At 37.7% G+C, this 26,913-nt stretch overlaps 1 protein-coding gene and 1 pseudogene across 3 annotated transcripts in view; both read left to right on the top strand.

Moving 5' to 3' along the window:
* The window catches only part of CLOCK (clock circadian regulator), a 78,406-nt gene that overhangs the window by 9,164 nt on the left and 42,329 nt on the right, over positions 1 to 26,913 (top strand). For both annotated transcript variants that reach the window (XM_080930673.1, XM_080930672.1), the window contains exons 3-4: positions 19,859 to 19,943; positions 26,536 to 26,625. In XM_080930673.1, coding sequence (XP_080786799.1) covers positions 26,579 to 26,625 — 47 coding nt within the window. In that variant the 5' untranslated portion in view covers positions 19,859 to 19,943; positions 26,536 to 26,578. The remainder of the gene's footprint in view (positions 1 to 19,858; positions 19,944 to 26,535; positions 26,626 to 26,913) is intronic.
* Positions 7,853 to 16,247, top strand: LOC308413772 (peptidyl-prolyl cis-trans isomerase D-like; annotated as a pseudogene). Its single transcript has 2 exons — positions 7,853 to 7,881; positions 15,191 to 16,247. The product of its transcript is annotated as a peptidyl-prolyl cis-trans isomerase D-like (transcript).

Below are 26,913 nucleotides of genomic sequence, written 5' to 3'. Positions count from 1 at the left end.
TGTTATTTGCTTATTATTGAGGTTGAATAATACACTCTGGTTTAAATGTATTGTTAGGTTTTTTCAGATACTAGATAATAGAATTGTAGAAATTATCTCTCAACCTGTGACTTGCTTGTCTTTTTATATTTATCAGTGGTTTCAAAGAAAGTTTTAACTAGGATGATACTTGAGTCATTATTTTACTTTCTTTTTCTTTTTTGTTGTAGGGTGTTTGTTTGTTGAGACAGGTCTGACTATGTAGCCCTCATTGGTGTAGAACTTGCTAAGTCCTTCCTTATTGAGACCTGCTTCTCTGCTTTCTGAGGACTGGGATTGAGATTAAAGCACACCCCTAACTGTTCACCCCATGCTGGGCGGTTCTGTTTCTTTTATGCCTCACGGGGTTTTGTTATCTTAGCTAAGAACTACTTTATCTCATATTTGTCACAGAAGTTTTAAGATTTTTATTTTTTAATTTAAGTCTGTCTGAATCAAGTTGATTTTTATATAATGTATGTAGAAAAGAGTGATATTAAGCCTTCCCACATAATTACACAGTTCTGTTACCATGATTGTACTTCATAATTGTTTAAATTTATAGTTAATAAGTAGTATTTCTCCAAAAATAATAAAGCATTAATACTCAAGAGGCAAGGGGGAGTTTTTAGAAACATTAGTGGAGGATTTTCATGGGCTTCTATCAGATTGTACCATATCAAATGAACAAAACAAAGCTGTATATAGTAGCTAAATATCTATGCTCAGAATTGGGAGGTTAATCTTAACTCTGCTTTGAAAAGAGATTGTTGTTCTTATTTTCAGAACATTTATGGGAAACATAAACTGACTTTCATACTAGGTAATAAAACTTCATTGGACTACAAAAGTAATAATAATATGTAGCGGTTCCTGTTAGTGTAGTAGCTGTTAGTTATAGGTGTGTGAATTTAAAGTAAAATTAAATATTACTTAGTTTTTTCTTCTCATTAGCCCCATTCAAATGTTCAGTGAGACTGGCTGCCTGAGATTGATTGCCTTTAAATAGGAAGCAGGAAAGCCAGTTGAAGACTGAGTCAGCTGAGTCCGCACTTTGATAGCTGAGAGTCAGTTGACATAAGTTTTAATACATTCATTTTTAACTGATATACAAACCTTAAAGTTGTACATATTAATTAATGGGGTACCATGTAATAACCAATATGTATGTACATTACATAGTATTTAAATCATATATATGTACATATATATATACACACACACACACAAAACATACATACATACATACACACACATATAGTCGTCAAACTTTGTTTCTTTATAGTGGAAATTTGAGATCTTTTTTGTAACTTTTGGATTTAGTAGTACATAATTACTATCTGTAGTGATGAATGCTTTAGTTCTCCAGTGCTTCTTCCTGTCTGAACAGTAAGTTGGTACCCCATAAATGAGCCCTTCTCTGTTTCCTTAACCTACCTAAAGCCTCTGGTAACCACTCTTATAGTCTGAACTATGAGTACAACTCTTTTAAATTCCATGTAAGTGTGAAATCACTTGGTTTTCTGTAGCTAAATCCAGTACCACCTATATTATAACAGATGAAAGAAAAGGTTTCTTTTGTTATGGCTGAGATATAGTCTATCATATATGCATATCCTTTTAAAATTCTGTCTTATCTGTTGGTGGATATAATTAGTTTTATTTATTGGTTAATATGGAACACACACACACACACACACACACAGAGGGAGCATAGGTTTCTTCAGCATGTCTGTAGTACTTTTATATACAGCTGTGTAACTGATGGGTAACTGATGGGTGATTGTTAATGTTTTGCGGACTATCCACACTGTTTTCTGTAATGGCTGTACTAATTTATGTTAATATCAACACTACATGAGAGTTCTCTTATTAGTCACTTAGATATAGTGAAGAGATAGTTAATTGTGGTTTTGACTTATATTTCCTAATGTGTAGTGATGTTGAACATTTTTTTTCCTGTACTAGTTGGTCATTGTATAGTTTGCTACTTTTTTCTTCTCCCTCTCCTTCTCCTCCCTGACTCCTCGTGTGTGTGTGTGTGTGTGTGTGTGTGTGTGTGTGTGTGTACACCTAGGACTTCATACAAAAGAGGTGAGTGCTCTGCCACTGAGCCATACCCTCAGCCCTCTTACATCTTCTTTTGAGAAATGTCTGTTTGCTTTATTGCTTCTGTGTGTATGTGTTGAAGTTCATGCACTCATGTGTGCCCATGCATGCTAAAACCAAAGGTTGGCACTAAGTGTCTTCCTCAGTTACTTACTACCTTTCTCCCTTTTCTTTTATATTGAAAATTTTTATACATTATATTTTGATCATATTTCTCCTCTCCCCTCATTCCTTCAGATCCTCCCTGTCTCTACCCACCCAACTTTGGGTTTTTTTTCTCTTTCAAAAACAAAACAACAAAACAAAACAAAATAACAACAACCTCACAAAATCAAAAAAGCAAAAGAGTAATAAGACAAAAAATGTCAGAACAAAGCAAAAATGAAACAAAAGGTCCACTCAGAAAAATTGAGTTCTCTTGTGTTGACTAACTGCTCCTGATGGGGTGTGCCATTGATGGTTGATATGGGAGAAAACTCTCTCTCTCTCTCTCTCTCACACACACACACACACACACACACCCGTGGATATCAGTTGCAGACATCTTCTTGGTTCAGGTCTGGCTCCATTACCACGCTGTCCTCTCAGTGCCGACACTCACCAGTGCACATGCCGGAGTCTCTAACTTCATACTGCCCCAGTCCTGGTGTCTGGAAGACCTGTTTCCTTGGAGTCATCACCATCTGTGACTCCTAAAGTCTTTCTGCCTTGTCGTCCCTGTAGATCATGAGCACTGACAGGGCAGGGCTTTGATGAGGTCATCACACTTAGGACTGAGTGTTCCAAGTCTCTTACTCTTTGTGTTAATTCACACTACAAGAATTTGGAATTTGAGAATGTACTTTTTGGAAAGTAAAGTTAGTCTAAACTTTTTGTGATTTATCTTAAATCAAGCACAGAATAATGCTTACAGAAAGTACAGAAATTTAGTACTTGTTAAATGAACTTAAGACACATCACAACCTTCTTTTTCAGTAAACACTTGATGCTTTGTTGCTTGCTTGTGCCTCTAAAGATTAGTACATGGTTTAAAAGTCTAATAGTAATTGTTTGACATTTAGCCCATGTTAAATCTACACTATGAATACCAGCATTCAAACAGTCACTTTAAGGATAATGACTTAATATTTGATGAGTCCAGTGAGGTATAGTTGGAACACCTGATACAAGGACTTACTTCATTCTATTAGCATTCTTGTCCTTGTGTATTAAAGGAGCTCATCTGTCTTGCCTCTAGGTCCTGTCATTCCTTACCTTTTGTTAAAAGCCTTGAGATTCTTCCCTAAAGATTCTAGATTTCTTTCTCTAGTTACAAAAATAAATTGAAGTATTGTGCCAGTCATAAGGGGCTTGGTGTTTACACTCATAGACTAAATTCCTAAAATAGTTCCTGGCTATAGGATATGCTATATTCAATAATAATGTATATAAGTAATTATCCATATCAATTTTTCATTAATAGTCATACATTTATTGGCCTGTGATTTTCTTATGTCTTTGGTTCTAATGGAGTAATTCTGATTTTCTAAAATGAATTCTTAAAATTCATTTTAAAGTGTCCTCTCGTGAGGGCTTTGAACATTTGAGGATAGATTGGTATCTGGTAGATAATTCTTAGAAGTGAACTGACCTGGCACTGAGTCTTCTTTGTCATAGTCTGGTTTTATTTCTTGATATAGCAGTTTTGAATCCTGTCTGTGTCTGTTTACCTCCACTATGAAAGTGAGACTTCATCTCATACCCTGTCATTGTCTGCTGCCGTTCCACAGTCTGCTTACCTCTTTGGTGCCTAGACACTGCATTTTAAATTGTAAGAAGAGGATAATAGGACTGCTTCCCATTTCTTCATTTTATTTCTTTCCCTTCTCCACCTCAGTTTTCTGCCTTTTGTTTTTCACCAAGTCAATAACACTTACATCTGCTTAATTTTTTATTTTATTTTTTAAGAATGAAAGCTTTCAGGCTTGTCAGTAAGTTAACTCTAAAAGCTGAACACAGTAACCCCCACTTAACCCTCATTTCCACCCTTCAACTCCTTCCCATCCCCTCCCAGGTTTCCCTTGTAATACTGTAGATCATTTCCTTTTGTTTCACTAGAATTTTAATGCCTATAAAAGCTTTGTAAGAAAAAAACATGTACATACAGACATCAATACACCTACACATTTTTTATCTAAAATTTATATTAGTTGCTTTTGATAACTTTGTGACCAAAAAACTGTCAGACTTAAGTTAGCCAGTTGCTAGTTTAGGATACACTCATTGAAGTCAGAGGGCTTTGTAAAGGTTTTACAGAAGACATCGGTCTATTTGGCTTCTGAAAGCTTGTTCTAGCAAGTTTGTCCTGGCTGTTTATTATTGTAATGGAATTAGAGAGGAAGGAGACTCAGTGTGAGTCCTTCCATGTCTGTTAGGGCCCTGATGAGCAAAGGGTATAACTTTTTGTTCAACCCATGGAAGCATTTACTTTGCTTTGTCTGAGGATAGTATGCTCCACCACACACATAGACTAAAGGCTATCCTGTCCCCAGTAGAGAAGGCAAGTTACACAGTGATGTCTGTTCCCAAGGTCTATCCCCATTTGCTTCTCATAGCCTTCTGCCTATCAGCTAGAATCAGGAGCTTTGCACAGCCTAAGAGACTGCAAGTCTTCTGTTAAGACTGTCTTAAGTTCAAAATGATTCGTAAGACTTAAATAATAAATATAAGGAGAAATAAAGGAAACAATGTAGGAATGTTTTGAAAAATGTTGAGCTGAACAAAAACTTGGAAAGTAGGAGGTTTTTTATTGATGAGTTACTCATTGATGACCAGAGACAATGCAGTGTCTGTCAAGGGCACTGGAACTGGTTCTCTTAGTTTGTGTGTGTGTGTGTGCTTGCATGTGCGCGAACGTGTGCATGTAGGGAGGTATACATGTGCTATAGCACATATGTGGAGGTCAGACAGTAACTGTGGGTTTAGATATTTTTTTTTTTTTTTTTTTTTTTTTTGCTTCTAGGCCAGCTGACCCTTGAACTTCTAGAAATTTTCTTGTCTTCATCTCCATTTCACCGTAGGAGCACCATGACTCATAGTCCAGACATGCCATTGCACCCAACTCTATGTGGGATCTGGTGATTCAGACACAGGTCCTCAGACTTGCAGGGTGACCATTTACTCTGAAGGTCTCCCCAGCCCAGCTCCTTACCTTAATATCTCGACACATGTATAAAATACCTTCATCTCTGTAATTTGTAGATGGCTGGCATGGCCAAGTGTGTTGTCAGATTCAGTGTCTATTGACTTTTCTGCTTCAAATATGGTGTCCTCCAAGCTGTTTTTCACGTGAAGAAAAGGGAGAGCTGAGCTCTTTCATCACTTTTTATAAGGGTACCAATCCCATTCCTGACTTGCCTCCCAGGGTAATAATTAGTATTAGAATATAAACAGTATTAGACAGACTCTAATACTGTCTGTCACAGTGGGGATTAATCATCCACCTAAGAATCTTGTGGAACACATTTAGACCATATTACTGGTATAATTCTTTGAAGTCTGAAACAAAGTGAGTACAGCTAACCTTTCCTTTGTTGTTTTGTCTGATGTTGAAGTTGTTATCCTCCTGGCTTAACCTCCCAGGTGCTGGGATTATAAATGTGTACCAGTCTGGATCCAGTAGTCTAAGCTTTAAGCATTTCATAGAGGAAAAACTCAAAGAAATATTGAGAAATCTTAATACCCCAATAAAGAAAAATTTTGTTTTTGTTTTTTGTCCTTTTTTTGTCACTGGTATGAGAAACTCTATCCCTTTCTCTGTTCCCATGTTTATCCTAAACAGCTTCCATTTTCTCATGACTCTCTGTCATAGTATAAATCTGTATAACCTACAGTCAAGGCATAAAACTAGTCTACTAGATCTCAGACGACCTCATAACTTACTGCTATGCTATTACCTCTTTGCTTTAGTCTCCAGTTTTGTCTTTCTCTCCTTTTGTCTTGTTGGCTTATATTTTTTTCAAAATTTTTTTCAAAATATTTTAATAGGAGTTTGTGAATGCTCCGACTATGCCCCCTTCCTAGCCCACTTTCAAAAGTAGGGGAGGAAAAGATGGTAAATAGGACAAAGGGATGTGGGCCTGTTTAGGAGTTCTTTGGGGCAATTCCAGTCTCTGTTGTCAGGACACCAGCAGTCCAGCTCAGTAGTGTCAGGGTGTAAAAAGTCCAGTTCACCAAACATAATTCAGCACTGGTAGTTCGATCCAGCAGAAACAGCCAGGTCTCTGCTGAATCAGCATGAGTCAGCGGCAGGAACCAGAACCAGCAGGAGTATCAGCCAGGCGAAGTTCTTTGCCTTGCCTCTCTCAATGAAGTAAAGATCAGCGAAGAACTGAAACCAACAAAGCATTGTGGCAAGCAATTCAAACACTCTGACGCTGTCTGTAAGGTCCTACTTATGCTTTCCAAAAATCATGTGCCCTCTCATGGGTCTTGCTTCAGCAAAACGTCACATGAGTCTGCATCATATGACACAATGAAAATTTTTCACTTCATATCTTGTTACTGCACCCTTTCCTGTTATCAGCATGGCATCTGTGGTTTAGGTTTCCTCTTTTACAGCTTCCAGATTTTCTTGACCACAGCCTGTATCAGGAATTGACCTGATACAGTATGACCTCAGTACTCAAATACATTTTCAAACCTGTGTCTGTATTTAGGAAATAACCCCTACTCTTATTCTTTTTAAAATTAACTTTATATTCTTGTTACAGCCCCCTTCTCCTCTCCTCTAGTCCCATATTCACAAACTCTTTCCCTTGGTACCCTCTCCTCAAAGAAGAGGAAGCCCTCCCTGGGTACCGCCCTACCCTGGCACATCAGATTGCAGCATCTTCTCCCATGGAAGCCAGACACAGCTGTTCACCTGTGGGGAGGGGATCCATTAGCAGGCAACAGAGTTATAGATAGCCCCTCTCCAATTGTTAGGGGACCCACATGAAGACCAAGCTATCCATTTGGGGTCTAGGTCCAGCCCATGTATGCTATTTGTTTGGTGGTATAGTCTCTGAGCCCCCACAGACCCAGGTTAGTTGATTCTAGGTATTCTTGTGGTGTTCTTGACCCCCTAACCTCAACTCTTGCACAAGACTCCCTGAGCTCTGCCTAATGTTTGGCTGTGGTCTCTACATCTGTTTCCATCAGTTGCTGGATGAAGCCTCTCATGTCCCTGGTCTGCACATTCCAGAGATCCCACCCCCTGCAGCACTGATTTCTGTTCTCTCTCCTGCCCTCTCTTACCCATCTCCACTTCTGCTTTTTCACCCCTGATCCCTACTCCCCCTCCCCTCCCATACCCTTTTTTCCAAGCATTTGCTTCCCTTCATCTGCCTCCCATGTCTAATTTTTCCTCTTCTGAGTGAGATTCAAGCATCCTTCCTTGGATCTTCCTTGTTACTTAGCTTCTTTGGATCTTTGGATTGTAGCATGGTTATCCTGTACTTTATGGCTAACATCCACTCATAAGTGAGTACATACCATGGGTGTCTTTCTGAGTTTGGGTTACCTCACTCAGGATGATATTTTCAAGTTCCATCCATTTGCCTGCAAGTTTCATGATGTCCTTGTTTTTAATAGCTGAGTAGTATTGTATTCCATTGTATAAATGCATCCCATTTTCTTTATTCATCCTTCTGTTGAGGGACATCTTGGTTGTTTCAAGATTCTGGCTATTATAAATAAAGCTGCTATGGACATAGTTGAGGAAATGTTCTTGTGGTATGGTAGAGCATCTTTTGGGTATATGCCCAGAAGTGGTATAGTTGGGTCTTGAGGTAAAAGTATTCTCAGTTTTCTGAGAAACCACCGCATTGATTTCTAAAATAGTTGTGAAAGTTTGCACACCCACCAACAATGAAGGAATTTGACCCCCTTGCTCCACATCCTCACCACCATGTGCTATTACTTGAGTTTTTTTTTTAATCTTAGCCATTCTGAAGTGTGTAAGGTGGAATCTCAGAATTGTTTTGATTTGCATTTCCCTGATGTCTAAGGACCTTGAACATTTCTTTAAGTGCTTCTTAGCCATTAGAGATTCCTCTGTTGAGAATTCTCTGTTTAGCTCTGTACCACATGTGTTTTTTGGTTTGTTGTTATTTGTTATTATTATTATTTTGTTATATTGTTATTTTGTTTGGTTTCTCAACTCTTAAGATTCTTTTGTGGAACAAAAGCTTTCAGTTTTGGTGAAACCTTGTTTACCAGTTTTTGTTTGTGTCATGTATGTGTATAGTTATAGATCCTTATGATTTCCCCTTCTATAGGTCAGTAGTGCATTTAAGTACATGATATATCTTCAGGCTGTAGAGATGTTTCAGTGGCTAAGAACACTCCCTGATCTTCCAAAGGACTGGAGCTTAATGCCCAGCACTTATTTGAGTAGCTCACCCCTCTCTGCATCCAGCTCCAGGGGCTGTATGCACATGGCTTTACCCCGCCCCAATACACCTTTAAATGTAGATATATTTTGAGTTTCTTGTAGTTGAAGATCGGGTAAAGATTCTCTTGATGAGTTTTCTTTTATTTGCCTATGGTTTTATGGTATTTTCTCTAGTACTGTTGTTGAAAGGTTATCTTTCTCCACTAGGCTACTTTTGTTCTTTTTTAATACTGTTGTCTGTTTTTATGTCAGGCTATTTGCTTTTTATATATCTTTTCCTCTGCTAATCCCACACAGTCTTGATTTACTGCAGTAATGTAATCTTGAAATCAAGTTGGAGTGACTTCTGACACTTATCTTTTTTCAAAGTTGGGTTTAACTATCTTATCTATGCCTTTCCATTTAAATTTTGGAATCCTGGGTATATCTAAAAATATATATACCTTAACTGGCATTTTGGTAGGATTGTATTAAATTTGCATACGACTTAGCTTTTTTTCTTTTACACATCTTTGTAAAAACTTTGAAAATATGGGGCTGGAAAGATGGCTCAGTGTTTACTAGCACTTGCTCAACTATCAGAGGACCCAGGCTGGGCTCTCAACACCCACATAGTGAATCTGTAATTTTAATTCCAGGGCATCTGGTACCCTCTTTAGGCATCTGTAGGATTGCACACATATGGTATACATATTACATACATACAGGAGAAACATACATATAAAAAACAAATTTGGAAAATAATAAACTTTTAATATAGAAGTCTTATTCATGTTTTACCAATTATAACTAATTATTTGGTATTTTTAAGAGATTGTAAATATTAGATTTTTTATTGCTCTCTGTGTAGTCTTTAAAAATTATTGTGTGTGTTTATAGTCATTAAAATAGCACTTAATAAATACCATATAGAGATGCTGTGAAGATTGAATTAATACAGTGCTTTGGTAACTACAGATTAGAAGTTGAAAATGTTGAGCTCCCTTCCCCTGTTTTCCTGCACGATGAGTCCCTGAGGCTCAGTTGATCAGTTAACCCATGAGCCACAGGCTGGCTGTTCATCCAGGGCAGTGCTCTAGTCTGCCAGTGTCGGCTCTCCATGAAGTTCCTCTCTAGGGACTTTGCTCAGAACCTCTTTCCAGTGCATAGTTAATACACTAGGCAAGGGTTGAGAGCTACAAGAGTTAAGACTTTTAACAGTGTGCAGCTGAGTGCAATTTGCTTCACATTCTCTTTTATTTCCTTAATTTCACTTTTCACTTTCTTTTCTTACCTACCTCATCCCCCTACACACATGCACACACACACACACACACACACACACACACACACACACACACACACACTCTGAAAATTACCCTAGACTTTTTAAATGTTATAGATACACAGATGCCATGTTCTCTCTGATGACTGGCTTTTGAATGTGCTGTTCCTCTCTGGACAGAACCATATTTTCTGTTTAACCCATTTCCTTTCTTTACTAGGTTTTAGAACATATCCGTGTGCACATTAAATGCCCACTTTGTAGGGGAGCCTCATTTGTACTGCTGTCTTGGGTTCTTTCTGCACTGTGATGGGCCTTTAGCTTTTTAATCCATTTGAACTTACCTTACACTGAAAGCTTGTTATCAATGAGATCTGTATCTGACATTCATTGCTACATACCCAATTTCTGGCAAATAGGAGCACCCTACAGCGTTGAGTCTTTTTAAATAGTAATAATGGAGTTGGTGTTATGCTTGGGTCTAGTTAGCAGCTGCTTTTATTCACATACTTTTCATTTGGGGTAAAACCAGAAGCTGATATTGTCAGATTACAAGATACATGCCTTTGGACCTCTGCAGTGGTTTTGATCAGTCTTAAGAACTTGCCTTTTTTTTTTTTTCTTACTTATAATACGGTGGGATTTCAATGTCCTCGTGAACTTAGACCAAGGGATTGTAAACATATTTGGGGCATGGTCTGCTACTTTTATTTGTAGCTTTACTTTACATGTTTATGTGTACGGAATGTGTATTAGTCAGTTTCTAATTGCTGTTCCAGACTGACAACAATTTTTAAAGGAGGAAAGTTTTATTTGACTCGGAGTTTGTAGATGTTTTAGTTCACGATCAGTTTGTTTTGTTGCTAAAGGTCTATGGGGAGGCAGATCATCATGGCGGCAGGACTGTGTGGAGAAGGTGGCTTACATGGTGACAGATAGGAAAACTCTGGGGAGAAGACCTACTTTCAAAGGCATATTCCCACTAGCCTGTCTCTTCTAAGCGTGCCCCATCTCCTAATAGCCCTTAGCTGCAGATTAATGCATTGATAAAGCTAGCATCCTCATGATTCAGTACCTGTCAGTGTCACTGACCCCTGCGACCAAGCCTCTGATACACAAGCCTTAGGAACCACTTTGTATCAACTTTATAACAGAATAAAAATAATCAAAGTCCAAATTCTTTTTATTAATTTCTGAAATTTTCCTAATTCCCTCTCAAAAGAGATATAACTTTGCATTTCCTGTGATGGGATTATTTACAAATGACTGCATAGTAGGACAAGAATTGTTTTAGACTTACAGCTAAGCAATTACCACGTCTTAAGGCTTTAACAGTTTACATGTAAATGGCTGTCTCCTTTGTACACTTTGTCCATTGTGAAATAAGGACTAGTTACCTGCTGCAGCTTCAGTTCACATCACAGGTCTGCACACTGCCAAATCCAGCGCTAAATGCCCATTTCTCTGTGACCCACAAGCTAAAAACAAAACAAAACAACGAACCTCTTTTATGAATAGCAAGTGTGACACATAAAGGGTGACTTTACTAAAATGTAGCCACTCTTGTTTTGTTTTGTGTGAACTGTGTGGCTGCTTTCAAGCTGTTGTGACTATTGTGACACTACAGTGGTGACACAGAAGAGCAGGGCTATAGTGCTCACTTCTGCTGTTCCTCTGGAACACTTGGTAGCAACTGCAGGCACACTCACCACTCTAAATCCACGTCCTTCTTGAAAAGCAGAACAAAACAAAACAAAACCAAAACCGCTTCTCTTACGATGCAGGTGTTTGGGGGAAAGCTACATAATGCATTGTGCAAGTCTTCGTCACCGCTGAGTGGTCTCCCACAACTAGCAGTAATTTGGCACATGATTAGACAGAGCAGTAGTTGAATGAAAAAAAAAATACTGGTTGGAGCCTTGTATCTATTAGATAGGCACAATCACAGTAATGCCGGCCTTCTTCACACGCTTACTTTTTGAGATTTAAGGTATTTTTATTCACTGGAGTAAAATTTTGATAAAAATAAATTTTCTTTAGATCTGTTCTTTATAGAACAATATCAATTCATTGACTAGATTTATTAGTATAGTTAATTATATAACATTTTCTAAAATCTTTAAAAGGCAAGGTGAACTGCCTTTCTAAGAATTAATTAGCCTTTAAGAAACATAGAAGCTACTTCATTGTTAAACCTTAGCACAAATATATCCACACACACACACACACACACACACACACACACACACACACAGAAGGGGGGAGGAGAGTGCACTATTACTTGATAGGAAATTGTATATATATTTAGGTAAGTTTTCTGAATGTCTCCTAACTCTCCACCAAACCTCATTTTCTAATGAAACTTGTCTACATAGTGTACACAACAGTTCAACTTACAAAATCTTACTTCACACAATATAAAGTTTGTGTACAGGATTTTTAGTGAAGGAAAAATTGTTCCAGACTCTGGAAATGATTGGTAAGTGAAGGTTACATTTTTCAATTCTGAAATTCCATTTACTTCATATTCTAATTTTCATTGGATTTTCAAATATTAAAAGCAAACCCTAAACCCTATTTCCCACTCATATCAAGTGCTTAGCTTTAACTCAGGGCTTGTTTAAGGACTTTCATATCACTCTTATTTTGTGGTTTAAAAAAAAAAGTTAAAAACAAAACACCACCACTGAAACCCAACACTTAATCATGTTCTAGACAGATTATATTCCAGAAAATTTTTTAAAGGATTAATTTATTTTATGTATATGAGTACACTGTAGCTGAAGAGAGAATCAGATCCCATTACAGATGGTTATGAACCACCATGTGGTTGCTGGGAATTGAACTCAGGACTTCTGGAGGAGCAGTCAGTGCTCTTAACTGCTGAGCCATCTCTCCAGCCCATATCCCAGAATTTAAAAAAGGCTATAATCTTTGGTTGAGAGGGAGTTGCACCTATTAAGAAATGCCAGGAAATCTCAGGTCTTGTGATTTGTGATCAGTGACTTAAAGATACTATGCAAACATTGGTTGTGAAATGTGTAAATTAAAATGGCTAACACAGAATACATAAACCTTTTTGACTGATGAGAAGTTTAGAACTCTGGTTAGGAGACAAAGTGAAGTCTATGTAGGAGTCTGGCTGAGGAGGAAGTCAAAGCTGTCCCGCCTACGCAGGGGTGTGCAAGAGGAGGGATGCACTGAAGAATCTTAGGATAGGTAGCAAGGATGTTGGAAAAAAGACTTTCCTACCCTGAAACTCAGAAATACAGTTTCATTGCTATGGTGGCACAAACACTCAAAATGATCAAAATGTTGTTGTTGTTGTTGTTTATTTATTTATTTACAGATTTTTTTTTAACAATCCAGATTTTATTCCCTCCTGGTTCACTCTATGACTGTTCCACATCCCATAACCCTCCCCGTCCCCACCCCTGTCTCCATGAGGATGTTTCTACCCCACCAGACCTCTAAACTCCTGGGGGCCTCCAGTCTCTTGAGGGTTAGGTGCATTTTCCCTGACTGAACCCAGACCCAACAGTCCTCTGTTGTGTATGTGTTGGGGGCCTCATATCAGCTGCCTGGTTGGTGATCCAGTCTTCAGTTTCTTTCTTGAGAGACTTGAAGTTATTGACATACAGATCTTTCACTTGTTTGGTTAGAGTTACCCCAAGATATTTAATACTATTTGTGGCGATTGTGATGGAAGTTGTTCTCTAATTTCTTCCTCAGTCTGATTATCATTTGTATAAAGGAAGGCTACTGATTTATTTGAGTTAATTTTATATCTGGCTACTTTGCTAAAGTCGTTTATTAGCTGGTAGAATTTTGGGGATTGCTCATGTATACTATCATCCTCTACAAATAGAGATGCCTCTATTTCTTTGTTGCTAATTTTTATCCCCTTGAGCTCTTTTTGTTGTATTACTGTCCTAACTAGCACTTCAAGTACTGTATTGGATAGATACGGAGAGAATGGGCATCCTGACTTGTCCCTGATTTTAGTGGGATTGCTTCAAGCATCTCTCCATTTAATTTGATAATGGCTGTTGGTTTGCTTTTACTATGATTAGGTATGGTTCTTGAATTCCTGGTCTCTCCATTACTTTTAAGATGAAGGGGTGTTGTATTTTATCAAATGCTTTTTCTGCATCTAAGGAGAAGATCGTGTGGGTTGTTTGTTTGTTTGTTTGTTTGTTTGTTTGTTTGTTTTTGCTTTGAGTTTGTTTATATAGTGGATTACATTAATGGATTTTTCATATATTGAACCAACCTTGCATCCCTGGGATGAAGCGTACTTGATCATTGTGAATGATGGTTTTGATGTGCTTTTGAATTTGGTTTGCAAAAATTTTATTGAGTATTTTTGCATCAATATTCATAAGTGAGATTAGTCTGAAGTTCTCTTTTTTGGTTGGGTCCTTTTATGGTTTAGGTATCAGAGTAATTGTGGCTTCATAAAATGAATTAGGTAGTGTTCTTTCTGAACATATTTGCCCCAAATGCAAGGGCACCCACATTCATAAAAGAAACTTTACTAAAGCTCAAAACACACATTGAATCCCACACAATAATAGTGGGAGATTTCAACACCCCACTTTCACCATTGGACAGGTCATTGAAAGAGAAACTAGAGACACAGTGAAACTAATAGAGGTTATGAACCAAATGGATTTAACAGATATCTACAGAACATTTTACCCTAAAACAAAAGAATATACTTTTTTTCTCAGCACCCCATGCTACCTTCTCCCAAATCAACCATATAATTAATTGGTCACAAAACAACCCTTAACTGATAGAAAAAAGATTGAAATTATCCCATGCATCCTGCCTGATTACCATGGCCTAAGACTGTTCTTCAGTAACAGCAAAAACAACAGGAAGCCCACATATATGTGGAAACTGAACAACTCTTTACTCAATGATAACTTAATCAGGGAAGAAATAAATAAATTAAAGGCTCCCTGGAATTTAATGAAAATGTTGATACATCATAGCCAAACTTACGGGACACAATGAAAACAGTACAAAGAGGAAATTCATAGCACTAAGTTCCCTGGTAAAGAAACTGGAAAGATCTTACACTAGGAACTTAACAGCACACCGGAGAGAAGAAAACTCACCCAAGAGGAGTAAAAGGCAGGAAATAGTCAAACTAAACTCAGGGCAAAAATCAACCAGATAGAAACAAATAGAACAATACAAAGAATCAACAAAATCAAAAGCTGGTTCTTTGTGAAAATAAGATAAATAAACCCCTAGCCAAACTAACTAAAGGGCCCAGAGGCAGTATCCAAGTAATAAAATCAGAACTAAAAAGGGGAGAATTGGAGCCCCTCTCGAGCACGAGGCACTGGTGTCAGGCTTTCCAGTGCCCACAGTGAAGATTCCTATCCATCCCTAGCAGCCAAGCCCTCCAGTTCCAAAAACCCACGAGTCTTCTTTGACGTGGACATTGGGGGGGGGGCGAGTTGGACGAATTGTTTTGGAATTGTTTGCAGATATTGTTCCCAAAACTGCAGAAAATTTTCATGCATTGTGAATAGGCACTAGATCCACAACTGGGACACCTCCATTTTAAAGGATGTCCTTTTCACTAAATCATTAAGAAATTTATGATTCAGGGTAGAGACTTCTCAAATCAGAATGGGGCAGGTGGAGAAAGTATTTATGGTAAAATTTGAAGATGAGAATTTTCATTATAAGCATGACCGGGAGGGTTTGCTGAGCATGGCAAACACAGGCCCCAATACAAATGGCCCTCAGTTCTTCATCACAACAGTTCCAGCTCCTCATTTGGATGGGAAACGTGTGGTATTTGGTCAAGTAATAAAAAGGACTAGGTGAGGCAAGGATGCTTGAGAATGTAGAAGTGAATGGTGAAAACCTGCCAAATGTGCTATTGCAGAATGCGGAGAACTGAAAGAAGGGGATGACTGGGGAGTATTCCCCAAAGATGGCTCTGGTGACAGTCATCCAGATTTCCCCGAGGATGCAGATATAGATCTAAAAGATGTAGACAAAATTTTATTAATATCTGAAGACTTAAAAAACACTGGAAATACTTTTTTCAAGTCTCAGAACTGGGAGATGGCTATTAAAATATCTGCGAAGGTTTTCAGGTAAGTGGATAGTTCAAAGGCTGTTACTGAGAAAGCAGATATATCCAGACTGCAACCTGTAGCCTTAAGTTGGGTGCTGATTATTGATGCTTGTAAATTGAAGATGTCAAATTGGCAGGGGACCATTGACAGTTGCTTGGAGGCTCTTGAAATGGACCCTTCAAACACGAAAGCACTGTACTGAAAAGCGCAAGGATGGCAAGGATTAAAAGAATGTGATCAAGCACTGGGTGATCATAAGAAGGCACAGGCGCTAGCCCCAGGAGATAAAAGTATCTGGGCAGAAAAGGCAGTGCATGCAAAAATGTTTGCTTGATAAGGATAAAGCTTTCCTTAACTGTTGTACATTGATTATATATTGGACAATGTATATCACTGTCTACATGATCCCTGATGTGTTTCATCTTTGACATTGTTTACATAGCAGTGCTCATAGGTTCCTTCTTAATAAAGAATAAAGCGTTACAAAATTAAAAAAAAAAGAAGAAATGAAAAGGGAGACCTAACAACAGATTTAACAAACTGAATTCTAAAGTAGGTCATGAATCTGTAGTTTGTTGGGTTAGAAAAATATAGTTTTAATCTATAAATCATTATAGAAATTTATAGTTTTAGTCTTTGACTTAAGTTTTTTTTTTTAGTTGTCCCTTGGAAATTAGTATTAGTTAAATCAAGTTAAAAGAATTCCTCCCCTATAAACAATATGAATAATACATAAAAAGTAACTTTTTGGTTTTTTTAATAAATAATATATATTTTATCTTCTTTCTTACATGTAGATAGAGATGTAGTATAAGACACCTAATGTATAACAGGAATCAAAAAACACTTCAGCTTTCTAATTATAAGAAGAATGAGTGTTTTTGCATTATGGAGGAAATGTACTGAAGAGAATGTGAAAACCATTATTTATTAAATATCCCAGAAGCCTTCATATGCTGTAATTTTGTTTTTAGGTCTTGATGCCACTATAAGTACAATTGGATACATAATATTTAGCTAGCTTTGTTTTAAGTAATATTGCAGTGACTGTAAAACTTCACATGCCTCTCTGATTTCCCAAAATGAAATTATTGGGTCAAAAGACCTGTACATTCAAACTATTTATGTGTCTCAAGCATCCTCCATCTTCTTTAAAGGTCAGAGTCTGGTGTGTAGCCCAGGCTATCCTGGAACTTACTATGTAGCTGAGGGAAGATGGCTTTTAAACTCTAATCCTCCAGCCTTCCTTCCTGAGTGCTAGAATTACAAACATTCTTTATCATGCCTGCATTATTTGGTGTGTCACTAAACCAGGGTTTCATGCTTGATAGGTAATCACTCCAACATCTGAACCACAGCTTTCCCAGAGGGAGGAACCAGGAAAGGGGGTAGCATTTGAAATGTAAATACATAACATATCCAATTTAAAAAATTAAAAAAAAAAAAAAAAAAGAACAAGTTCCTGACTGGAGCTGGTGCCTAGTTGCCAGAGTGCTGTGGAGAAAGCTTGTCATCAGCAGAAAATGAGGTGGCTGGTGACATTGCAGGCAGAGTCAGGAAGTAGATGGGGAGAAAGTATGTTGCTCAGCTGCCTTCGTCCATCCTTTGTGTACAGCCCAGGGAGTGGGGCTGCTCATATCACAGTGGGGCTTGGTACCCCTGTCAACCGGATGTAGATTCCTTCCCAGGCATATCCAGGCTTCCATCCTGGGTGAGGCTGCACCCTGTGAAAGTCACAGACCAGTTCAGCCATCATGGCACAGCCTCTTAGACTTCCTTTGTATTTTTTTGTTTGTCTTGTTTGGTAGTCTTATAATAATGTCTTGCAGTCCTGTTTCTGTGGCTTCAGTTGAATTTTCTTCTATTTCTCATTTGACTTACTTGATTCTGTGTGATAGAATTGAAGGTGTATCAATTTATTTGATATATTTTTTAAAAGGCTTAGCTGTTTTGATTTATTCTGATTGGTCTTATTTTCTCTATTCAGTAGACTGTGGACTTGATTGTTTTTCTTTCTGGTTCCTTGAGGTTTCTTAATTTTCATTTTCCAGGTTGTTTTACCCAAGGCTGAGAGTATATCAAGGCAAGTGTCCATCACAGAGCTGCACTCTAGGTGTGGCTTTTAGTGTGGGTATTTGAATGCTGCTCTAAATGGCTTCACCCATGCATTTTGATGTGTTTTGTTTGTCTCAGAATACTTGATAATTTCCCTCAGGATTTGGTAGTTAGCCTTTTGGTTTTATAATGGTGTCCTGTTAAATTTGCAAGTTTGTAAATTTCTGCTTTTATTCTATTGTGATTAGAAAGCATACTTCAGACTTTTGTTAAAACTTGTTTTATGATCTAACATGTGACCTGTTGTACAGATTTTCTCAGTACATTTGAACATAGTGTACATTCTGTGGGTTTTGCATGAAGTATTCTTTCTATACACATTTGGCCTATAATGTAAGTCTGCTTTTATTTTCAGCAGGATGATCTGTCTCTTGTTAAATCTCCCTTCACTCTGTGTCTTATATTTTGGATCCTTATTGGTGGGAGTATGCATTTGTACTTGCTGTAGCTTTGGAGTGACGTGATCCACGTCCATATGTATGTGTAGATACATGAATGCACACACTCACTTGCACATACACATGTCCTTATGACAAGTTTTTACTTACTCTGTATGAATATGGTCACACCTGCCCTGTTGTGGTTTGCTTCCTGACCGAATAGTTGTGACTCTATGTTATACCTTTAAATCTAAAGTGGGTCTTACTGTGTGATTGCATCTTACTTATTTGGAGCCCACTCAACTTCCCCCTTTTACTTGAGAACATAATCCTTAATATCCGTGTAATTCCTTGTTCTCCAGCTCACCAGCTTTTACCTTCCTCCTTCCTTGCTGGCTCTCTCTGCATTTATACTTTCCTTTTGGAACTACTGTGCTCTCACTGTTTCTGCTTTTCTTTTTGTGTATAGGTGGAAATGCTTGTTGTTGACATGTGTGTTACATAAAATAGAACAATCTCTTTAAGCTGAAAACTTGAATTGCATGCAGAAATTTGAGTCATTTACTCTTTCTTCTGCTTTATGTTCCTGATGTCGCCCTTACATTTATTTATATTGTATGTTCATTAGGATACCTGTGTAATTTTTTAAAAACTCTTGTAGTCCAATTTTTGTAGAGAATTAAAAGTAGTTTATTTTACTTTTTTCTTTGTTCTTTTTTCCTCCTTTTATTAAAATTAGATATTTTTATATAATATATTATGATTTCCTGTCCCTCAGCTTCTCTGAGATCTCCCTCCCACACACACACAGAGACACACACACCTTCTTTCCCATTAGAATTCATACCCTTTTTGCAAACAGGCATCTAAAGAACAATGATAAATAAGATAAAACAAAAACAAACAGATGAAAAATAACCAAGGAAAAAGCACAAGATACCCATGAGACACAGACACACACATATTTGTGTGTACAAGAACCCAGTAAGAACACCAAAGTAGAAACCATAATATACATGCAAAAGACATAAGGTTAAAAGAAACTCAAAAATGCCACTGACTTTATTTTGTATTCGCAGTCTTCTGCTGGGCATAAGGCCTACCCTTAAAGAGTGGTCTATATTCCCAGACTCCACTGGAGAGAACTGAATTTTCATTATGAGTATATTATAGATTGGACTTGGCTTCTGGGTCAAGGATGGGGTGGGGGATGTGTTCACTTCTTTCAGCTCTAGAACCTCATCTGAGCAGACTCGTATTTGATTTTCCCCCAGGTCTCTGGCCTTGTTTGCAGTTTTAAAACTATTTTCTTTTAATGTAATGTTTATAGAATTTAAATTTTATTATACATTTTTGTAACAAAGTTCTACATTTTGCTAAATTAGTTAATGTTTCTGTGATAAAATTGTATTTAAGTTGGATAAATTTAACTTTTTTTTTTTTTAAACAGAGTTCTGATGGTCAGTAATACAGAAGAAGGCCTTAAATCCGTGGGTTTTGGAGAATCCATTCTAAAGATATAAAAAGTGAAAGAGGTAAAGATGACCTATAAATACTCCATCATATTAATTTTTTCCAGGAAAAAATATGTAAAAGAACTTAGAAATTACTTGGCATACTTATTAGAGGAAAGCATTATTTAAAACATTTTGCTTCTGTGTTAACTTAGAACATTTGCTATTCAGTAGTTGCTGTTTGTGTATTACTTTAATTAATGATTACATGAGGACTAATAGGACTAAAGTGATCCATGTCTTGTGAAGATTGCATTTCCAAGGAAAACAAGCATTAGTACTATTAAGAGAATTGAAATGGATACTAGAGATGGATGATGGCTTTCATCAGGAAGTCAAGAGAAGGCCGTGGTGAGAAATCGTTTCAGGTGTGTGTGAAATGGCAGGTCTAAGCCATGTAGCTCAAAGAGAAAGAAGCTGCATTGGCAGAGGGAAAGAAATGACTGGGGTGCTTAGAGAACAGGGTATAGATGTGGTTGGGGTATGCATGTCCTGGGAAATTCTTCAGCCTGCAGGAGAAAACGATTAGAACAGATGGCTACAAGAAGTCAGGGGCTCTGGTTAATTGTTCCATATTTTTTGAGACTTTGAGAACTTGTAGAATATGGTGACTGGAGAGATGGCTCACTGGGCAAAGTGCTTGCTAGACAAACGTGAGGAGCAACCTCAGTGCAGATCCCTGGCTCCCACATGACAAAAGCTGTTGTGCACTGTGTACCCCTTAACCCAGCACTGAGGGACTGAGGGACGGAGACAGGTGGATCCCCAAAACTCTGTGGTTTTCACACAGGCATGTATGTGCAGGTACATGTGCATATACATGATGTACATATGCTATATGCACATGCACACCTACACAAGCTATAGATAGTCAGAAAGGCATTGTGATACAGAATGTGATGGCACATGCCTTTTTGGGAGGCAGAGATAGAGGATCCATAATTTGAGGCCAGCCTGGGCCATGCAATAACCTGTCACTAAAAAAATAAAGAGAAAAAAGGCAGTATGTATTTAAGGCTCTGAAATTAGAAATTTTGATTAAGATAATAGATTTAGGCATAAAGATTTGGTTTAAAAAGTACTTAAAAGTTTTCAAACTACTAGGAAGTTTGTTCAGCCCTAGTACAGATTAATGTTTATTATAGGAGAAGAAACAATCATTAAATTGAATAAAAAAGCTAGAAGTGCTCCATAATGGAAGTCTAGAGAAGTCATTAGGTCTGTACAGAAGCACACCCACTAAGGACCATGTAGAGTCCGGGAAGCAGGCCCTGCATGCAGCAGGGCAGTACTTGAGATCACAAATGGCAGTTTGAGTGGAGGTAGCAGGAGTGCAAACCGAGAGTGGCAAGAGAGCAAGGACACCTAGACAGATGGCAGACTGTAGCCAGCGTGCCTACTCCCTCGTCACTGTGGGATAATAATACCTTCTTATATGGGTCTGTCAATGACTAATGTTTATTATGTCAGAGCCTGTAGGATTCAGGGGACAGGCTGCGCCCTGCATGTACTTCCAGAGGCTTGCATCATTAATGGCTTAGATAGATGCTCTCAACCTTTCAAAGGGTTGCTCCATATCAGATACATTGATGCATAACAGTAACAAAATTACATTCATGGTGTAGCAACAAAATAATTTTATGGATGGTGCTCACCACAACATGAGAAGCTCTATTAAAGGGTCACAGTGTTAGGAAGGTTAAAAACCACACTGTCTTAGATGTCTCTAATCCAGTAAAGTTGACCAAGATTAACCAGTCACAGCTAAATAAAAAAAGTAAGTTTGCAAATGATGCCTCACAAGGACAAGAGAATAGGAGAAAAACTAATACAACAAAAATTTTGCACCTTGAAAAGCAAAAGAAATGTAGTGAGTTTCTTAAGCTGGAATGGCAGTTCTGAGAAATTCCTTGTGACCAGAGCCTCTGAAGTTGTCATGGATTGAGAGCACTCTGATTCTAGAGGTGAGAGTGATGGTGGTACTAAGACAGACTCATTTGCTGCAGATATACTTAAAGATACCTGAGATAAACAACTGTTTAAAAGAAGGAAAGTTCCACTTTGGTCTGTAGTTTCAGTCACCAGCCACTTGGTGTCATTGCTGAGGTAAGCCTGAGTCTTAAAGTGGTAACGCTCCTGACCGCGTTAGCCTGGAAGCAGAAAGGCAGAAAGGATACTAGGGTACTGATAGCCTGAGTTCTCCAGCATTTCTACAACTTCTCAGTAGTCCCCTTGCCTGGGAACTGAGCCTTCAACACCTGAGATTTGGCTGTGGGCCATCATTAGAAATCAAACTATGGCCCCTAGGAAAGAGAAAACAACTTAACCAGAAACCTAGAGACTCATCAGGATAATAGTGAGTTCTGACCTCAAGATGACACCACTGTTACTGGGTATAAATAACAAGAAGACATCATGGAAATTGATTAGAGAGTTCTGGAGGAAACAGTTGGAAAATGTATAATGTCTATGAAGATACAGAAAATGTATTTAGATAGTTATGAGTTTATAGTAAATCAGTACAAAACTAGATAAACTACAAAGAAAAAGACAGTCTTTAGTTACTTTTCTCCTGTTGTGATAAAGCACTGTACCAAGGTAACTTGTAAAAGAGAGTGTTTTATTGGGTTTACAGTTTCAGTGAGTTAGAATTCACGATGGCTGCAGGAATAGCTGAGAGGTCACATCTCAAACCACAAGCAGGGGACAGCATATTGGGGATGGCAGAAAGCTCTTTTAAGACACAAGGCTTAACTCTATGACACACCTCCAAGGCTCTACCTTCTCACCCTTCCGAAATAGTTGTACTAACTGGGGACCAAGTATTCAAACATGAGAACCTGTGGTAGACATTCTCTTTCAAACTTCCACAGCTACTAACTCCAGGGAAAAGACCCAGAAGGGAGATCAAATGCTAGAAGGCTGAGACTTAGCTTTGAGTTGCAATTACAGCTGAAAATGCAAACTTCAGAATTACAATATTGGAAAGTTGGAAATGTTTATAATGTAAGAAAAGAAAAGAAGAAAACAAATCCTCAGGGTTGGAAAGATTGCTCTGTGTGGTCTTAGTTGGGGAATCTATTGCTGTGATTAAAAACATGGCCAGAAGCAACTTGAAGAGTAAATGATTTATTTCAGCATAGAACTCTTGAGTCACACTCTAACACAGTGTGTAGGGAAATCAAGGTGGGAACTAGAGGCAGGAACTGAAGCAGAGGCCATAGAGGAATGCTGTTTTTTGCTTTTTTCTCAAGGCTTGCTCAGACTGCTTTCTTATACACCCTGGTACCAACTTCCAAGGGTAGCATCAACTGGACCATCCCATATTAATCAGTAATTAAGAAAATACACCTGTAAGTGTACATACAGGCCAATCTAATAGTGGCATTTTCTCAGTTATGGTTCCCTCTTCTTAAATAACTGTATCTTCTGTCTAATTGACCAAAAATAAATAAATACATAACCAGCCAGGGAAGCAAGTCAGATCATTGTCTACTCTTCCAGAGAATCCAGATTCAATACCCACCATTGACTGGCCTTACAATCACCTGTAATTTCAGTCCCAAGGGATTTTGTTTTTCTTTTTGATCTGAGGGCACTTCGTTCATGTGATACACATACATTCTAGCAGGAGAAAGACCTACACCCATAAAAAGAAATGAATTAACTGAAGACTTAAAAATCTCCCTGCTCCCCAAAATCAACTAAATTCTCTTAGTAGAATTACCAAGATACCTAAAAATCTATAAACTTTGGAGATTCCAAAAGGCTTATTTAAGTACATTGGGGCAGTCAGTATATTATAACTATCTAGGCACCGTATCTGCAAACAAAAAAGTCAAAAGTAACAAAGATGTTCACAGTAGCAGAGTTTATGACTGAAAGAGAATGGGCAATTGAGGGCTTCTGATTTTATAGTATGTTTCCTAAACCCACTTTACAATAAACTTCATATGTGTGCTTACATGTTGGGGACCAAATTGTAAAATAAAAGAATGGCAGTAAGGACACTGTAGTTTTCCCAGGGACAGGAAAAAATACAGCAGTAACTAAAGTTGGAGGGTCAAGAGAAGTGAGGTTTTGTTTTGTTTTGTCTTATTGGTCTTTTTCAGCTAAGAAGTAGTGATTGATGGACTGTGTTAATATATTGATCAGTGGCAGGAGTTGGAAGAAGGCCTGTGGTGTGTGACAATAGATGGGATTCAAAAAGACAGAATAATGCCATTAATAATAGTGCACAGGTGATTTCAAACAGAATCCTTGGGTGAAGGACTGCAGGGCTCCGAGACCCTCTCTGATTCTGTGCACCGTTGTGTATGACGACAAGGAAGAGCCACTCTGCATGGCCACCTAGCCTGCTGATACCACTCCTTGGTTTAGTGCTGTCTGCCCTTTCCTAGTAAGCTCACAACTTAGTGTTTATGCACCAGCACTTGTGTTGTGTCTCAGCACCGTCACCATGAAATAGTGATGTGACACAGGCTCACCTGCAGTTCATGGGGCTTTTGTAAAGGGACATTTAATTCCTAGCTTTAACTTGATCCTTTTGCATTTTGGTGAACTGGTAAATTGCATTTAAGTAATTGCAATTGATCCCTTCAAAGACACACTGCCTATCATTCTGATCTATTAATGTCAGCACTTTATAAAAATAAATAAACTTTATTCCATTTGAGTAGGCTGTATACTTGGAGTTTCTCTTGAGCTTGTGTAGGACCTGGAATAATGTCTAAAGCAGAACCTTTTTCATGAGCATAGCTTGCCGGTTGGGATTGAAAGCCTGGGCTGTTAGGTGCTTTCTGTTTCTTTATCATCACAGTGTTCTCCTAGACACTCTTCAGAAGGTTTGCTCTGGAGATATTTAATCCTACTCATTTCTTTTATCTTTCTCTTAAATAAAGTGTATCTATCAATTGGCTGGAAAAGTAGATCTTGGGCAGGTGTGGTCATAAGTTGAGTGTATTGGCTGTAAGTACAGTTACAAGCTGAGCAACAATTTTTTGAAAATTATTATTGACAGTAGTAGACAATAGCCTAATAGTGAGTCAGTCAGTCTTCCAGGCCTTTTTGATTCATTCATTTTATACCTTGTCAGAAGTGTTCTTCTTAGATAGGGCCCTCTCCCACCCTGCACCACTCCTGGTTTGTCCTATTTTCTCCCTTTTGACAATTAAGCATTCTGATGACACATGAGACACAGATTTGGCCCCTTAGTTGTGAAACTCTCTTTGTGTATAGTTTCCACTGTTCTTTTCCTTTTAGTGATAGAGACTACTTCTGCCATTACTGTTGCTCAGTCTTCTGATCTAGAAGGGCTTAGGTAAACTCAAGGCTCTGTAACTGTGTGTTCCCTCTTACGATGCTAACTCAGTCATTGAAGTCACAGGAGTGTGACATGATATCTATTGATCCTGTCATTATCTCGTAAGCTGAGTCCTATTTTGTTAGCCTAAGCACACAGTCAGTGCAGCATCATTTTTCAAGGGTAAGTTTCTCTTCCTCTTATGCAGGTACATATGAAGACAGTAATAGAGTTTTTTAGAATCTGTGAAAAATCTTTAAACTTCTGGTTTAATAGAGTTATACATAATATTTTCTAACTTCTAAAAACTCTTATACCTCAAAACTTAGAATGTTTATAAATAAGGTCACGTGTTATTCAATATTTAACTCATGGTTTGATGAAACTGCTTTATAAGGAATTTTAGTCTTGTGACTCAGTTTGAAAGCAGTACATTTTAATTATTTAAATGTAGAAACAGTATGAGACATTTTATGATACTTATTTTCTTGGCTTGGTTTGCCCTCTTCTCAACATTCTTACAACATGCCTGAGAAAAAAAATAAGCTCTTGGTTTTCTCAAATGCAGTTTTGTCCTGTCTCATGGCCTGTGCAGTTAGAAACTGTTGCTTGGCTTCTTAAAATCCTCTCAGCCTGTGTATCCTGTAGTCCATTGCCCCTCTGACTTGAGTAGTCACAGAAATCAATCAGAGAGGATCTTGTGGAAATGTGGGTTCACATTCAGCCAGCAGTTCTTCTCTGACCATAAGAATGCTTCCTGCCTCTGCACCATGTTTTCAAGAACACAAATGCAGACCTGTGACCAGACTTGTTACCTCAGGCTTCTTTATGTACTGTTCACAGACACACTTGGTTGCTCCTTGTCTGGGTGAAACTATTGGCAATGTATCTTCATTGTGTATTGTTTTCATTGTTTATATATGTTTCCTTAACCAGTACAGATTTTTGCCTATAGAGCTGAGCTTCTTATCCTTATAGATACAAGGATTATGTGCTGTTTAGCAGAAAATACAATCTCAGCAAATATTTGTTAGACCATATTATTGTGGCCAGTTTGTAGTGATATAGTCAGAGCATATGCTGAAGATTAAAAATTACATCTTATTGCTTTATAGAAATATATGAATTTGAATTTTCCACATTACTTTTAGAAGAAAGAAAGTTTAAAATAGTATCCATCCAAAGATACTTGCTTGACAAGAATATACCAGCTCCATTTGAAATCTGCATAGTAACAGTAGTATTCTCAAGATAACATTGTAGAAGTGTTTTAGAAAAGGAATAACCATTTCTATTTTCTTTTCTCACAAGGAGACGTACAAATGTCTACCACAAGACGAAAACATAATGTGTTATGTTGTTTACCGTAAGCTGTAGTAAAATGAGCTCAATTGTTGACAGGTATGTTTTAAAAATTCACTATTAGAAATAATGATTAATGTAATTCTGAGTGGGTGGTTTAATACAATGAGATAACTTCATACTGGATTTACATAGATTTTTCACTAAAAAAAAAAAGAAAAATTTGAAATAAGATATTTAAATAAATAAATTCTTGTTTAGCCTGATACATGCATATAGTTGAGTGTAACTGCCTTTAAAATTCACACATGAAAACTTAAAATACAATTAACTATAATTATACTTTGTTAGAAAGTAAGTTAACAGCTCCTGACCACCTGAGACACA

This window comes from Micromys minutus, assembly GCF_963924665.1.
Source record: "Micromys minutus genome assembly, chromosome: 1".
Lineage (NCBI taxonomy): Eukaryota > Metazoa > Chordata > Mammalia > Rodentia > Muridae > Micromys > Micromys minutus.
Note: the sequence above shows the minus strand (reverse complement) of the source record. Positions and strands in the feature narration are given on the sequence as shown.